The sequence below is a fragment of the Moschus berezovskii genome, chromosome 9 (assembly GCF_049115385.1).
Source record: "Moschus berezovskii isolate FMDL1 chromosome 9, NW_MosBer_1.0, whole genome shotgun sequence".
NCBI classification, from domain to species: Eukaryota; Metazoa; Chordata; class Mammalia; order Artiodactyla; family Moschidae; genus Moschus; species Moschus berezovskii.
In genome coordinates this window covers 27,033,987-27,048,774 of record NC_142468.1, presented here as the reverse complement: position 1 = coordinate 27,048,774, position 14,788 = coordinate 27,033,987, and the positions used below count along the sequence as shown (strand labels likewise).

At 44.0% G+C, this 14,788-nt stretch overlaps 1 protein-coding gene across 1 annotated transcript in view; it reads left to right on the top strand.

Annotated features, from left to right (window-relative positions):
- Positions 1-6,455: 6,455 nt before the first annotated feature.
- The window catches only part of MTHFD1 (methylenetetrahydrofolate dehydrogenase, cyclohydrolase and formyltetrahydrofolate synthetase 1), a 65,122-nt gene continuing 56,789 nt past the window's right edge, over positions 6,456-14,788 (top strand). The window contains exon 1 of the mRNA XM_055436581.2: positions 6,456-6,662. Within this exon, the coding sequence (XP_055292556.1) occupies positions 6,622-6,662 (41 nt within the window). The 5' untranslated portion in view covers positions 6,456-6,621. The remainder of the gene's footprint in view (positions 6,663-14,788) is intronic.

Sequence of the window (14,788 nt, the reverse complement as noted above, 5' to 3'; positions counted from 1 at the left end):
TGGTATAGACCTAACAGAAGCAGAAGATATTAAGAAGAGGTGACACGAATACACAGAACTATACTTTAAGACCCAGATAATCATGATGGTGTGATCACCAAACTAGAGCTAGACATCTTGGAATGTGAAGTCAAGTGGGCCTTAGGAAGCATCACTACGAACAAAGGTAGTGGAGGTGATGGAATTCCAGTTGAGCTATTTCAAATCCTGAAAGATGATGCTGTGAAAGTGCTGCACTCAATATGCCAGCAAATTTGGAAAACTCAGCAGTGGCCACAGGACTGGAAAAGGTCAGTCTTCATTCCAATCCCAAAGAAAGGCAATGCCAAAGAATGGTCAAACTACCGCACAATTGCACTCATCTCACACGCTAGCAAAGTCATGCTCAAAATTCTCCAAGTCAGGCTTCAATAGTATGTGAACCATGAAATTCCAGATGTTCAAGATGGATTTAGAAAAGGCAGAGGAACCAGAGATCAAATTTCCAACATCTGCTGGATCATCGAAAAAGCAAGAGAGTTCCAGAAAAACATTGACTTCTGCTTTATTGACTTATGTCAAAGCCTTTGACTGTGTGGACCACAACAAATTCTGGAAAATTCTTCTATCGGAATACCAGACCACATGACCTGCCTCTTGAGAAACCTGTATGCAGGTCAGGAAGCAACAGTTAGAACTTGACATGGAACAACAGACTGGTTCCAAATAGGGAAAGGAGTACATCAAGGCTATATATTGTCACCCTGCTTATTTAACTTACATGCAGAGTACATCATGAGAAATGCTGGGCTGGAGGAAGCACAAGCTAGAATCAAGATTGTGGGGAGAAATATCAATAACCTCAGATATGCAGATGACACCACACTTATGGCAGAAAGTGAAGAAGACCTAAAGAGTCTCTTGATGAAAGAGAAAGAGAGTGAAAAAGTTGGCTTAAAACTCAACATTCAGAAAACTAAGATCATGGCATCTGGTCCTATCACTTCATGGGAAATAGATGGGGAAACAGTGACAGACTTTATTTTTTTGGGCTCCAAAATCACTGCAGATGGTGACTGCAGCCATGAAATTAAAAGATGCTTGCTCCTTGGAAGAAACGTTATGACCAACCTAGACAGCATATTAAAAAGCAGAGACATTACTTTGCCAACAAAGGTCCGTCTAGTCAAAGCTATGGTTTTTCCAGTAATGTATGGATGTGAGAGTTAGACTATAAGCTGAGCGCCGAAGAATTGATGCTTTTGAACTGTGGTGTTGGAGAAGACTCTTGAGAGTCCCTTGGACTGCAAGGAGATCCAACCGGTCCGTCCTAATGGAAATCAGTCCTGAATATTCATTGAAAGGACTGAGGTTGAAGCTGAAACCCCAATACTTTGGCCACCGGATGCGAAGAACTGACTCATTGGAAAAGACCCTGATGCTGGGAAAGATTGAAGGCGGGAGGAAAAGGGGACGACAGAGGATGAGATAGCTGGATGGCATCAGTGACTCAATGGACGTGAGTTTGAGTAAACTCTGGGAATTAGCGATGGACAGGGAGGCCTGGTGTGCTGCAGTCTATGGTGTTGCAAAGAGTCGGACAAAACTGAGCGACTGAACTGAACTGAACTGACTTATGTTTTGATGAACTGAAAAGGAAGAATAGACTGCTCCTCAGTCCTGGAACAAGGATCATACTGGAGACAAAGGTCTTAAGAATCCTACCTTCTACTTTTATTTTTATTTCTTTACCATTTTATGAATCTTATGCTCTATTAAAAACAACTTACGAGTTTCACTTATATTGCTTCTAAGAAACAAGCTACTATGTGGGCCAAAATATATTCCCAGAAGCATGAACTGATCTTATAGTATCTCAAGTACCATCTCCTTCCTTGATTCATGCAAGGTGAGGATAATCTCTCTCTCTTCCTAATTCTTAAGAATATATGATCTATACGTTTCCTTTGATTGTTATCTCATTCAATATTGTATGAGGTAAAAATCTGATCTTTCCTACTATATTAAAAGTACACTAAGAGCAGAATCTATCATTCCATACTAGGCCCCCCAAAATACAGATTGAACAACTAAAGAACCCAACAGGAAAAAAACGAAAACAAAAAAACACCACTCTTAAATACAAAGTTAACTCATATAAGTGATAATACTGTTCTTCCAAATTTACCTTACAAAAATATAATAAAAATACAATAGAAGTCTGAAGTAAAAAATAAAATACAGCCATATGACACAATTATTCTATGATTTTAGGTCTGTACATAACTACTGAATTCTTTTACAACATTCATAAGATTTATCAATATTCACATTAGAAAAATACAGTATGCTATGTTTCATTTAGTGGAAAGTAAAAACCATAAATGTTTACCACATCAGGCACAAGAGAAAATTCCAAGTTCAGTTCCCAGAAGAAATTTGAATTGTTCAATATGAGGGGTTGCCTTGCACTATGTGCCAAAAGAATGTTTGTACATCAAAGGAGCTGTTGCTAGGTCAACGCATCACAGAGGTCAAGGGAATAGCAAAGGGACCTCCTAAAGTGATAAAGTAAGGCCTGTGAGTCTTTATTTCCCTAATTAATGAAGTGAAAAACATAAAGTGGCTTCATCAAGCATGAGAGAACTTAACAAATTCTTAGGAAAGTGATCCCACCAAAAGTAAACATTCCAGCAAAGGTGAAATTCATATTTTGGGTCTTTCTTTTGTGAAATTCTTGGAATAGGTCAAACACCTACACCTCATCAAGAAAGAAGTACTTTGAAAGGAGAAAAATGATGATTCCATCTACTATGGAATGTAGTAAAAGCAAAACATGATTTGTTTGAAAAACTGGTATTCTAAGAAATCATGTCCCTATTATGTATTCTTGATACTAGAATCACTACAATTATACTTCAAATATCATCTAATCTAGTGGTTCTCAGCCCTGTCCACCCATTAAAATCTCGAAGACAACTTCAAAAAAAACTGATACTCTGACACTACCCCAAGTTCTGACTTAATTGGTCTATAGTGGGGTCTAAGCATAAATATTTTAAAAAATCTACACAGGTAATCCTAGTGTGAATGAAAATGAGGTGATGGACAGGGAGGCCTGGCGTGCTGCGGTTCATGGGGTTGCAAAGAGTCGGACACAACTGAGTGACTGAACTGAACTGAACTGAGGGATAAAATAAATAGTATTAATAAGTATGAGTGTAATAGTTAATAACTAAACCAGGAAAATTAGAAATATCCTTTTTTTCCTCTAAAACTAGATTTTAAAAATTACATCCTGAAGCAGCAGAAACAACCATGAACAAGACAGGAAATTTCTAATAAAGCTGAAATTCTGGAGGAAAAAGAAAAGATAGCAAACAACTATATAAATAAATGAAATCATTTTAGATAGTGATAAGTGCTGTGAATAAAATAGGCTATCATGATAGTAACAAGTAGCTAAGTGAAAGATCATTTTTGATAACAAATCACCGACTCTGTGGACATGAGTTTGAGTGTACTCCGGGAGTTGGTGATGGACAGGGAGGCCTGGCGTGCTGTGATTCATGGGGTCGCGGAGAGTCGGACACGACTGAGCGACTGAACTGAACTGAACTGAACTGAACTGAATCAAAGACAGTCTGCTTTGAATATATTAATATAAATCATATTACACATTTTACTGGATAACCTGCCTTGATGATTTAATAATTTGTGAAAGCTATCTTACACAGCCTCTATAGATGTATATCCATTGTTTAACAACTTCACCCATCCTGATGGAGATTTGCTTTTCGCTACGGAAATTGATGCTGTGAGAAACACTCTTATACATATATCTTTTTACATGTGCTTATTACTCTAGGATAAATTTCTAGAAGTGGACTTACAAGATCAAAGAAAGCCCACAATAAAGTTTTGATAGATGTTCTCAAATAACCCTCAGGATTTTTGTAAAAATGGAACTTCTGCAGAAAGGATACACATTTTTTTAAAGCAACGGATATTAACAGCATTTGAATAAAAATATTTTATCTTTTTATTTTCTGTGAAATGATCCATTCTCAGTCTTTATTTCATTTGACCAACCTGCAATATATTTGGAAGAATGAGTTACCTCTTTTCCTGTGACACTTTATTGTCTTCTAAGGCTGCATGCTCTCAAAGTTTTTCTCATAACATGCTGGACTCTTTTCAGTATTCCTTCCTGGTTTCTCCTCATATCTCCTTGAATTTTAAACACTGAAGTGTCCTAGGTATCAGTCTTCAGTCATCTCTCTACCTACACTCATTCCTGTCCTGGGCACACTTCCAATTTCATGGATTTAAATATCGCATATCTCATTTATCAGACATTTAAGATCCATCTAAAAACTTGTTTCAGCTCAGTAATGGAACTTCACCTTTTCAGTTGCTCAAACCAAATCCTTGCTTTTTTCTCTTATACCCTAACTTCCTCTCTTCATTCAGGTTTCCGCATCTCAGATTCCCCAGAGGGAATTTCCTCGTAACACATTTCTAAAACAGCACTCTCCTGCCTCCCACCACCATTCCTTATCCTCTTAGCTTGCCCATTTGTAAAACATGGTATGTCTCAATATCTAAAATTAGAGTACATATTTCTTTAATTGACCACTGACTCCCAGAATATTAGATGGGAAGTGGGGGTGGGGAGAATTAATTGGTTCACCTTGGTATCCCTAGCACCTAGAGCAGTGTCTCTTTGTTGTTGACACAGTAGCCACTCAATAACTATTTGCTCAGTGAATGAATTGTACATGTCACACAGAGATATCATAGTTGAAAACCAGGCTGTTAAAGTGGCAAAGGCAACATATTGTAAACAATCAGGTTTGGTCCCTATTCCAGCAACAAATATGCAGTTTTGAAAAAGTTATCCTTCCAAGTCTATTTCTCAATCTGCAATTCGGGGTTTATGTCATCTTTCTCAGCAAACCAGACAGTTGCAGTCAATATCTATTTGGCATTATAAACACAAACCTTTCACTACCCAAAATTTACGGGGAACATATTTTTCTCTTAATCTCTGTTGTTCCCACGGAACATAACGTAACAGTACGCCTTCAGAGGTCCTTACATTTTTAGGTTACTATACAGTTGGCCCTCTAGTATCTTTGGGGTCCACTTGCTCAGTCAGCCAATCCTGGTCAAAAATTTTAAAAGTTCCAGAAAGTTCCCAAAAGCAAAATTTGAATTTGCAGCATACCAGCACCTATTTAAATAGCATTTACACGGTATCAGTAATCTACAGACGATGTAATTTACCCAGGAGGGTGTGCTTGCTGCTGCTGCTGCTAAGTCACTTCAGTCGTGTCCGACTCTGTGTGACCCCATAGACGGCAGCCCACCAGGCTCCCCCGTCCCTGGGATTCTCCAGGCAAGAACTCTGGAGTGGGTTGCCATTTCCCTCTCCAATGTGTGAAAGTGAAAAGTGAAAGTGAAGTCGCTCAGTCGTGTCCGACCCTTAGCGACCCCACGGACTGCAGCCCACCAGGCTCCTCCATCCATGGGACCCCCCAGGCAAGAGTACTGGAGTGGCTTGCCATTGCCTTCTCCGGAGGGTGTGCTTAGGTTATACATAAATACTACGCTGTTTTTTTTTATAACGGACTTCAGCATTTGCGGACTTTAGTGTCTGTGGGACGATTCTGGAACCAATCAGAAATTTGCAGGACTCGCCCTTATAAACATCCCAGTTGCCTTCCAAGAGGGAGGAGTGTCCGCCCTTGAGGCCACAAGGCCATCCAGTTTTGCAAGGCCCATGTCCTTTCTCCAACCCCAGATCTGTGTGGGGGCATCTGATGAAACCTAGACTTGCAAAGCTGACCACCCTCCCTGCAATGGCTGTCCTGGGGGGTTACCCGGACCCTGAGGCAGCCAACACGGCGCTCCAGCTACGCGGGCTGGGATTCAACCGTGGCCAAGCATCCGATTCGCCTGAGAAGACTTGAAAAGCAGTCAGGGGCGCCACCCAGACACTCCGACTCAGTATCAGGGTGGGGACCGCGACCCCAGTCTGACCGTGCCGGGGTGGGGGTGGGTGGGAAATGCGCGGGAGGGGTGCGAGAAGGCCGGACGCCGCCCCACACTCCGCAGGTCTACCTGCTGCGAGCCAGCCCGGCGCTTCCAAGCTCCCTACGCGGGAACCGGTAAGAACCTTCCGGCAGAGATTCCACGCCCTCAGGCGGTGCTGCCCTCCCGCGCCCGCCAAACGGGTCTCCCGCTAGCCTGTGCTTCGACTCCGCCCCCTGCCCCGCCCCCTAGGCTGATTCCCAATTCAGCTCGATCCCCGCCCACACGATGGCGCATTCTGGGGAAAACAAAATCCTTCCAGCAGCCAATCATGTGCTCCAGCCAGCCTACACAGAGTTCCCTCACGTTCCCGCGGCACTTCAGACCCTCTACTCCTCAGCCCTAAGCTGCCTAAGGGGCCTCCGTCCGCCTGGACTGCGCACGCGCATCCTCATCCGTTGCGGTGGGTGGGGGGGCGCAGGCGCAGTAGAAGTGTCGGCCTGGGCTGTTGATAAGCACGTGTGTGCGGCTGTCCCGCGCAGCAGTGGAGAGAGTCGAACCTCGATTTTGTTGGTGTCCATTGTGGGCGGCGGACTTTTAAAGGTCATGGCGCCGGCGGAAATCCTGAACGGGAAGGTGGTCTCCGCGTAAGCACCTGTCATTGTTGGTAGGGCGTGTTGGGTTTGCAGGCGAGGACTGTGAGCAGGATGTGCAGGTTCACAAGGACTTTTTTTTTGTATTTTGCGGAAGGGAGACTTGTAGCGCGAGTCAGGCCAGCGGAGTGGGTAGCGAGGACGTTGCCTTGAACCCCTCAAACCTGAAGACTGGGTCTCTGCAACCAAAAAACAAGGCGCCCCGGACATGATCTGCGTTTGTAGATTGGGTACCTGGTGGCCGTGCCTGCTGGCTCCTATGCTTCTGGGACAAGTTCTCTTTCTCAGCCCGACAACTGTTCTCCCAGAAGTGCAGCTGCCAGAAGAGTAGTTTGGGTTGCCTGCAACATCCCACTCAGAAATCCAGTTACTTCCCTTCCCCCGTAATTTGGAGGGGAGGAGACTGAGATTAATGAGGTAGCAAGACTTTACAAGTTTACCTGGCTGATTAGTGTCAGAGGGTCTCCATCCAAGATCATAGCTTTTTCCTACTACACCAGAGTCATCATTTGCTAAGTGAAATCTAATAAACATTTCTTTTCCCCTCAATGTCATGCTCCTCTAACAGCTATCTCCTGTGTCCTGATCCTAGAGTTACTTTCTGGTTTGCCTCTTGAGTCCTGACAATATTTTACATTCCTTTTGACCTCTGTCATTTCTACTCTACTGGGAAATCTGGATGCTTAATTAGTGGATATGATTGCCAGCCTTAATTCCCTGGGAGTAATTATTTATTTTGAGAGTTGACCGGAGTGGAGTGAGGGGGAGAGATGAAAGTAGAAGAGGGAAGGATATATTTTCTGTGATCCACCTGCAGGTTTTTCTTGGGACCTTGGACTTCACCTGTTATTTAGTAACAGCTGCAGCTGGCAATAATAATTGCCCCATGAAACCCTAGTTTTGTGTGAACAGGTTTTTGAGCAAATCATAGAGTCATTGGTGGTGAAACCCACCTTCGGCCATAATGATTGTTTCCTGGAAGGTAGAGGTGAACAAAGAAGTTGAGATGTAATTTAGATGATGGTGAATCTTTTACAGTGGTGAGGAGGAACCCCAAACTTCTAGATTAGAAATCACAATACTTACATTTGAGCTCTTTTCTGCATGTGATTTCCTAAATTGCATTGCTTGTGCTTGATCTTTTTTGTTTGGTTGGTTATATTCAAACCCACTCCCTTAATCAGAGGCTTTTCTTGACAAAAACCTTCATTTTAGAGAGACTGAAGAGATAATTTAGGTTTGCTTCTTGGCAGGCTACTGAGAATAGGTGCTCACTGGATATGTTTTGGTTTGAGAAGACTGCAAATGAAATATGTTTGTAAGCTCCACAAGGGCAGATATGTGCATCATCTTATTTCTGTCTGTATCCAAAACACCTGGAAACCTTTCGCTCCTTACTAGCTTTTTAGCATTAAGCGAATTAGCCAACCTCTCTGTGCCAAAATTTTCTGAAATGTAAAATAAAGATAATATCTAGGCCGTTGAATTATTAAGAGAATTGAATGAGTTTCTAACTGAAGAGAATTTAGAACTGTTCCTGGTACAGAATAAGAGTTCAATAAATGTTGCTGCTGCTGCTAAGTCGCTTCAGTCATGTCCGACTCTGTGTGACCCCATAGATGGCAACCCACTAGGCTCCCCCGTCCCTGGGATTCTCCAGGCAAGAACACTGGAGTGGGTTGCCATTTCCTTCTCCATTGCGTGAAAGTGAAATCACTCAGTCGTGTCTGACTCTTAGTGATCCCATGGATTACAGCCTACCAGGCTCCTCCATCCATGGAATTTTCTAGGCAAGAGTACTGGAGTGGCGTGCCATTGGTTTCTCTGCAATACATGTTAGCTGTTAACAATTGGTAATTAGTTAATGTATGCAGAAGTGATTGATTCATTATCTTTTTGATACTGATAGTTGCCTTGAGACCTATTTCAGTGATTCCCAACATAAACAGCACATTAAAATCACTTGGGGAGCTTTTTGTTTTTATTATTTCTTTTTATTTATGTATGAACACATACAAAAAAGCGCACCTGTCATAGGTATATAGTTCAATGAGTTTTTCACTGCTAAACTTCAGTAGCACTCAGCTAGAAATAACATTGTTGGCACTCCAGAAGCTCCTCTCTCACTCCCATCCCATCACCACCCTCCAACAAAGGTAATCGCTGTCTGACTTCCAACACTGCAGGTTAGTGTTGCTTGTTTTTGAACTTTATATAAATGACATCATATAGTATAAAGTCTTCCGTGTGTCTGGTTTCTTTCAATCAACCTTGTATCTCTGAAATTATTTCATGTTACGTGTAGCTGTAGTTCATTAACTCTCATTGCTGTTGGTATTCTATGTGAATATACCACTATTTACTTATTCATGTACATTTTGGTTTCTCGTTTTGGTTGATTATGAATATTGAATAGTGCTATGAGCATTCTTTTACATGTCTTTTGGTGGAACATATATACATTTCTATTAGATCCCTAAGAGTAGAACTGCAGAGTAATAGGACACATATATGAACAGTTTTAGTAGAAATTGCCAATCTTTTCCAAGATAGTTTTGTGCACTTGCAGGTATGTGAGCGGGTTCGATCCCTAGGTCAGCAAGATCCCCTGGGGGAGAAAATGGCAACCCACTCCAGTATTTTTGCCTGGGAAATCCCATGGACAGAGGCGCCTGGCGGGCTACAACCTATGGGGTCACAAGAGTAGGACACGACCTGAGCACGTGCACATATGCATTCCATGCTTGGTACCTGCACTAGACTAGATTGTAGTTGCTAGCAATAAACCACTGGACTCAATATTTTAAAAATCTTTTAAAAGCTCATCCTGTGATTCTAATGCATCTAGAAAGTTGAAGACCACTTATCTAAACCCTTAACTCTTAAGTTGAGTTTCTCTGGTGGCTCAGACGGCAACATTGTCTGCTTGCAATGCGGGAGACCCAGGTTCAATCCCTGGGTCGGGAAGATCTCCTGGAGAAGGAAATGGCAACCCACTCCAGTATTCTTGCCTGGAGAATCCCCTGGATGGAGGAACCTTGTAGGCTACAGTCCATGGGATCACAAAGAGTTGGACACGACTGAGTGACTTCGCGTTAACTCATAAGTCCAAGTTTCATAGTTGAAGAGGAGTATGGCAGTGATCTGGAAATGACTGTTCCAGGTACTGGAAGGATTCCTTTCCCTCGTCTGCTCAGAAGTCACATAGCTGACCTTTTACACTGCCCCATGGTTGAGCAATCAGATCTTTCTGACTAACACAATTCATAAACAAACACTAAGACTAAGGACTCTGTGCTTACAGAGGATTTTTCTTTAATGTACTCATAAAAGGGCTCTTTTAGACGTAGCCATGACACCTTGACTTTCGTGGAGAGCTTGAATCCAGGAGCAGGTGGAGCTCACAGTTCCTCAGAGAGGAGAAGCTATAGAGGGGGGACAGCCTGCTTGGTTCATGCAGTAGTGCAGTCCCTCAGCTCCCAGTGCTGAGGCTGTGGCAGGCCTCGGACTCTTGGCTGTGGCCCAGGGGGGCGTCCTGAACAAGAAGGTGGTGGGTCTTAGAGCTTGAGCTGGTTGGGCTGCAGGGTGTCCCTACCTTTCCTCTTTTCCTGGGCCAGGGACACTCTTCAGAGGAAAGGTAAGTGCAGCCAGGGTTCCTGGGGTCCAGGAGAAGGGTTCCTCATTCCCCAAATTTGCAGGTCAGCTTCCTTGGTTGCCACCCACTATTGAGTCTCTCTGAGGACAAACTTGCAAAACGTCAAGTTCCCTGGTCAGATTCTGCCCTGATGTAGTGTTTGAATTGTAACACTTTGCTTTCTTCTTTGAAGGGGGAGGAAGAATGGGGCAGACCAAGAATCCCATGGTGAGAAATTATCTAAAATAGAGTTCACACCCATCCTATTCCACAGCTGAGGAAATAGTTGAGGCAAGAAAAGTAATGTGATTTGGCCAAAGGTTGCTCGACTGGTTAGTGGCAGAGGCTGATTTAGAATCAGGGTCTTCACCCAGTACATAGGGTTTCTCACCGTCAAGTGCTTATTACTTTTCCTAAAAGGAATTTCATAAGCTATTTTTTTTTTCTTTACACCAGTCTTCCTCTCATTGCCATGCCTCCCATTCTGCTGAGAAGGCCATCTTAGACTTCTGTCTACTTTTACTTCTTCTCCCTTTTTATCCTTCTGGTAGCCAGGACTGGGCAGAGTTCGTCATTCCAGATGTCTTCTCTGCCTGTGGGAAGCCTGGATCTGTTTGCCAGTTGTGTCTCTTTGGAAGGAACACTTCCATTTCTTCCTCAGGGGAGTTTCCAAGGTTGTAGCCTGGATTTGAACCCTGGGGGAGATCTGAGGGCTAGGGACAAAGGTGTCTTTGGGGGTATTTATTCATTCAGTAAATATCTGTGTGCCTCCTGTCTGCCAGGCACTCTTCAAAACCACAAATCTATAACAGTCATCAAGACAGCCCGCATCCCTACCCTGGTAGAATTTGTGTCCTGATGGGTATATGAAGATGGTCAAAATCGTTAAAGCAGGGTGTGAGGTAGTGAGAAGTGCCAAAGAAAAAACCAGCGCGGGGAAGGGAATGGAGATTTCTGAGGCATGGGGGTATGGGGTTTGTAATTTTGAACATGAGAGTGTAAGAGGAACCTATGGGCAGAGGTTCGAAGGAGGTGGGGCTGTGAGCCTGCCAGTGTGAGAAGAGGCTTCTTCACCATAAACACAGCCTGTGCCATGGAACTTTGACCTCGCCAGTTATTATTAAACAGCTGCCCTGGGGTCAGCGGTAATGGCCTCAGAGAAGCTGAAGGTGAGTGGGGAGACTGAGTGAAAGTGCCCTGATCTTGGTGGTGAGAGCGTCCCCTGGCTTCAGGGAAGACTTCCTAAAGAAGTGATTCAGAGGGTGGAAAATAGACAGTGTCAGAAAAACCACCCTGATAACAGCTGTTAGACCAGAAGCGAGCCACCATTCGCTTTGCAAAGGGGGCTAATGAAGTGTTGTACAATTTGTTTGACCTTTTCTTTTGCAGTTGGCCTGTTACTTCCCTGGAGGGATTGATTAAGTCTCTTGATTAAGCCTTCTTTCTAGAAAGGCCGGTTGTGAAGAGACAGACGGTTTGCCGCTTGTCAGGCCACCAAGAGAAGGTGCTCTGAGTTGTGGGTGGAGCAGACCCTGTTGATGTGTCGGTAACACAGATTCCTGTGGGAGGTATCCACAGCGCTGGTCACGGTGTGCCCCCTTCAGGATCACTGGGTGACTTAGTTTACCTACTGCCTTAGCATCCTCCTCTGTATGTGTGCGTGCCTGCTAAGGCACTTCAGTTGTATCTGACTCTTTGTGACCCTATGGACTGTAGCCCACCAGGCTCCTCTGTCCACGGGATTCTCCAGGCAAGAATACTGGAGTGGGTTGCCATGCCCTCCTCCAGGGGATCTTCCCAACCCAGGGATTGAACGTGCATCTCATGTCTCCTGCACTGGCAGGTGGGTTCTTTCAAATGCCACTGATACCACCTGGGAAGCCCCCTCATCTGTATGTTGGTCCCTTAATTCATAGGATTGTTAAATGAGTCATTACTTGTAGAGCATTTAGAGCAGTCCTTGGCACATAGTTAAGTTACAATAAATAGGTACTTAGTACATGTTGAATAAACAGATGGTGTTTCTATTTATGCAGGCTGTATCTGTGGCCGCTGGTTTATCATCTTGAGCCTTAAAATTAGAATGTATGCTACTGTTCAAAGATAAAATGGAACCTTGATTATATGTTTAGCTACAGGGCTAGAAGAACTATTTTCTGTAAAAAGAGTTTGTTCAGCACAGTGAAATTGATAAGCTTTTCATTTTGGCCTGAAGATAAAGTACCTATAGACCTTCTTGTGCTTGAAAAGATTTACCTGTAATGAGTTCTAGAGTGTAGGCCTTTTGGAAGTTCCATGGAACGGTGACTATCAACCTCAACCTTGCCTTGAGTCTGAGAGCCTGTGCAGGAGAGCAAGCAGAAGTTCCTGAAAGTGGGACCTTCCACTGGGCCACCCAGTCAGGCTGTTGGGTGTGTTATAGTTGGACTGTGGCAGTCTGGACTGGCAGTCATTTATGTGGCCATGGCACCAGCCAAAATCTTTACTAGAGCTTATCATCCAAGAAAATGTATCTGTCCTCACCCACCAGGAGGGTGGGAATAAGGCATATTGGAATTTGGACAAGGGGCTTTGAGTAGAGGTACGTAGTCCCTGTTTATATCCCCATTTGCATGAAGAAGCCTCTGGAAAAAGGGATATCAGGCTGGCCTGGCACAGAGGAGGGTCCCTGGAGTGGAGGGAACAGGCTCCCTTCTCCAGCTGACTCCTGGAGAGGCTGGATAGGGTGAAGGTTACAGCCTTGTGTGGCTTTGGACAACTCAGTCAGCCTCTCTTTCCATTCCTGTGTAGTGGGGGCGATGATGATGGTGTTTATCTCCTGAGGTTGCCGAGAGGATTAAATGAGTATATGAGGTTCTCTGAAGAAGTCCTTTGTGCTTCTCTGGTTACAGCTGTACCTTCTGACATCTGATCCACAGGGCAGAAGGCCATTGCATCTCTGCTTTGTGCACTTTCCCCACCTTGATGATTTCCCATAAGGTGGCTCCTGGCAGCCTGTAAGCCTTTGACCTTGAGGGAGAGGGCAGCTAACCGTGCCACAGTCAGGGTTTCTCCGCTACCCGGGTCACCGCTTCCTCCATGTTGCAGTTGATGAAACTGCAGCCAGAAGTGACTTGTTTGACCAAGAGTTCTAAGGCTAGTGGCAGACCCTCATCAGGGTATTTTCCTTCCTTTCCAAGGGCTTTTTATTTGCTTGCTAAAAGGAATTGCAATCTTTTACTGGCTAGATTTGGCTCTCCCTTTTAAGAGATGAATGAATCAAACTGAGTCACCTCAGAAAACTATTTTCAGAGTCACAGTCATTTTTGACAGGTTGAAGACCAGTCAAACCATCCTCCTTTGTTAGATAAACTTTTTTTTTTCCCCTTGCTGAAAAGTTCTTGCCTTCAAGCCTGGGCAGGAGAGATACAGTTTTGGGTTGCTGATGCTTCTTGATATGCCTCAGGAAATAGAGAGTGTTTTTCTTAAAGGTTTTGCCAAACCCTTTCAAAACCAGAGCAGGAAAGAGGGGCAGACTTCTGATTCACAGGGATTATAATTTTGAATATGGAAATTAACCTCATACTCATTGTAAAAGGGACTTCTAGGCAAAGATTTGAAGGAGGTGGGGCCATGATCCTGCCAGTGTTATGGGGAGGAGGGTTCACTGCCTTACATGATTTAAGATAAATGATTTTCCCTTTGGATGTTGACCCCTGCTTAGTAAGTAAGAATCCTTTTGGACCTAAGTGGTTCCTACCCAAGACTGTCCTTTAGTCTTCTCTAAAAGCAGAAAGGCCAGGTCTCTGTGCGCCTTTTCTCAGCTAAGAGCTGTTGGCCTCTCTTCTTCTCCAGGTGGAGACCCCAGTAGTTTCTATGCTCTTTCCACATTCCCTTTGGATGCTGACCCAGAGGCCTGCTGAATGTCATCTGCTCTGACATTTAGATCTGTGGTTAGATAGTCCTGAAATAGGACTAATTCTGGGTGTTGGGCCCTTGCTTGTAGATCCTGAGACTTGCGGCCACTCCATCACATCTCATAACTCTGGCTACCAGCTGAGGATTACAGAATGGTACCCTGGAGGCCAGATGTAGTTGTGTTTCTTTGGGCTTACAGATTTGTTTTTAAAAATTGGATTACTTCCCAACACTTTAGCGTCCATAAGAATCTGGACGCCTGACGTTTTGAAAGAACATGTAAAGTCTAGCCATACTGTACTCTCTGATCCTGCATCACCAATTTGTTGGGTCTGAGAAGAAGCTGCCCCCACTCCCGTGTGCGGGCAGGGGGAAAGGTGGGACTGTACCTGGCGGTGTGCACCCTCTCTGACAGTGCTTTCCTGTGTGTGACCTTTCTCTAATGTTCATGTACTTTTAGTCTGCTTTTAAAATCCTACCTTTTATAAAGCTCAGTTGTGTCTGCCTCTTTGCGACCCCATGGGCTGCAGCCTGCCAGGCTCCTCTGTCCATGGAATTCTCCAGGCCAGACTACTGGAGTGGGTTGCCA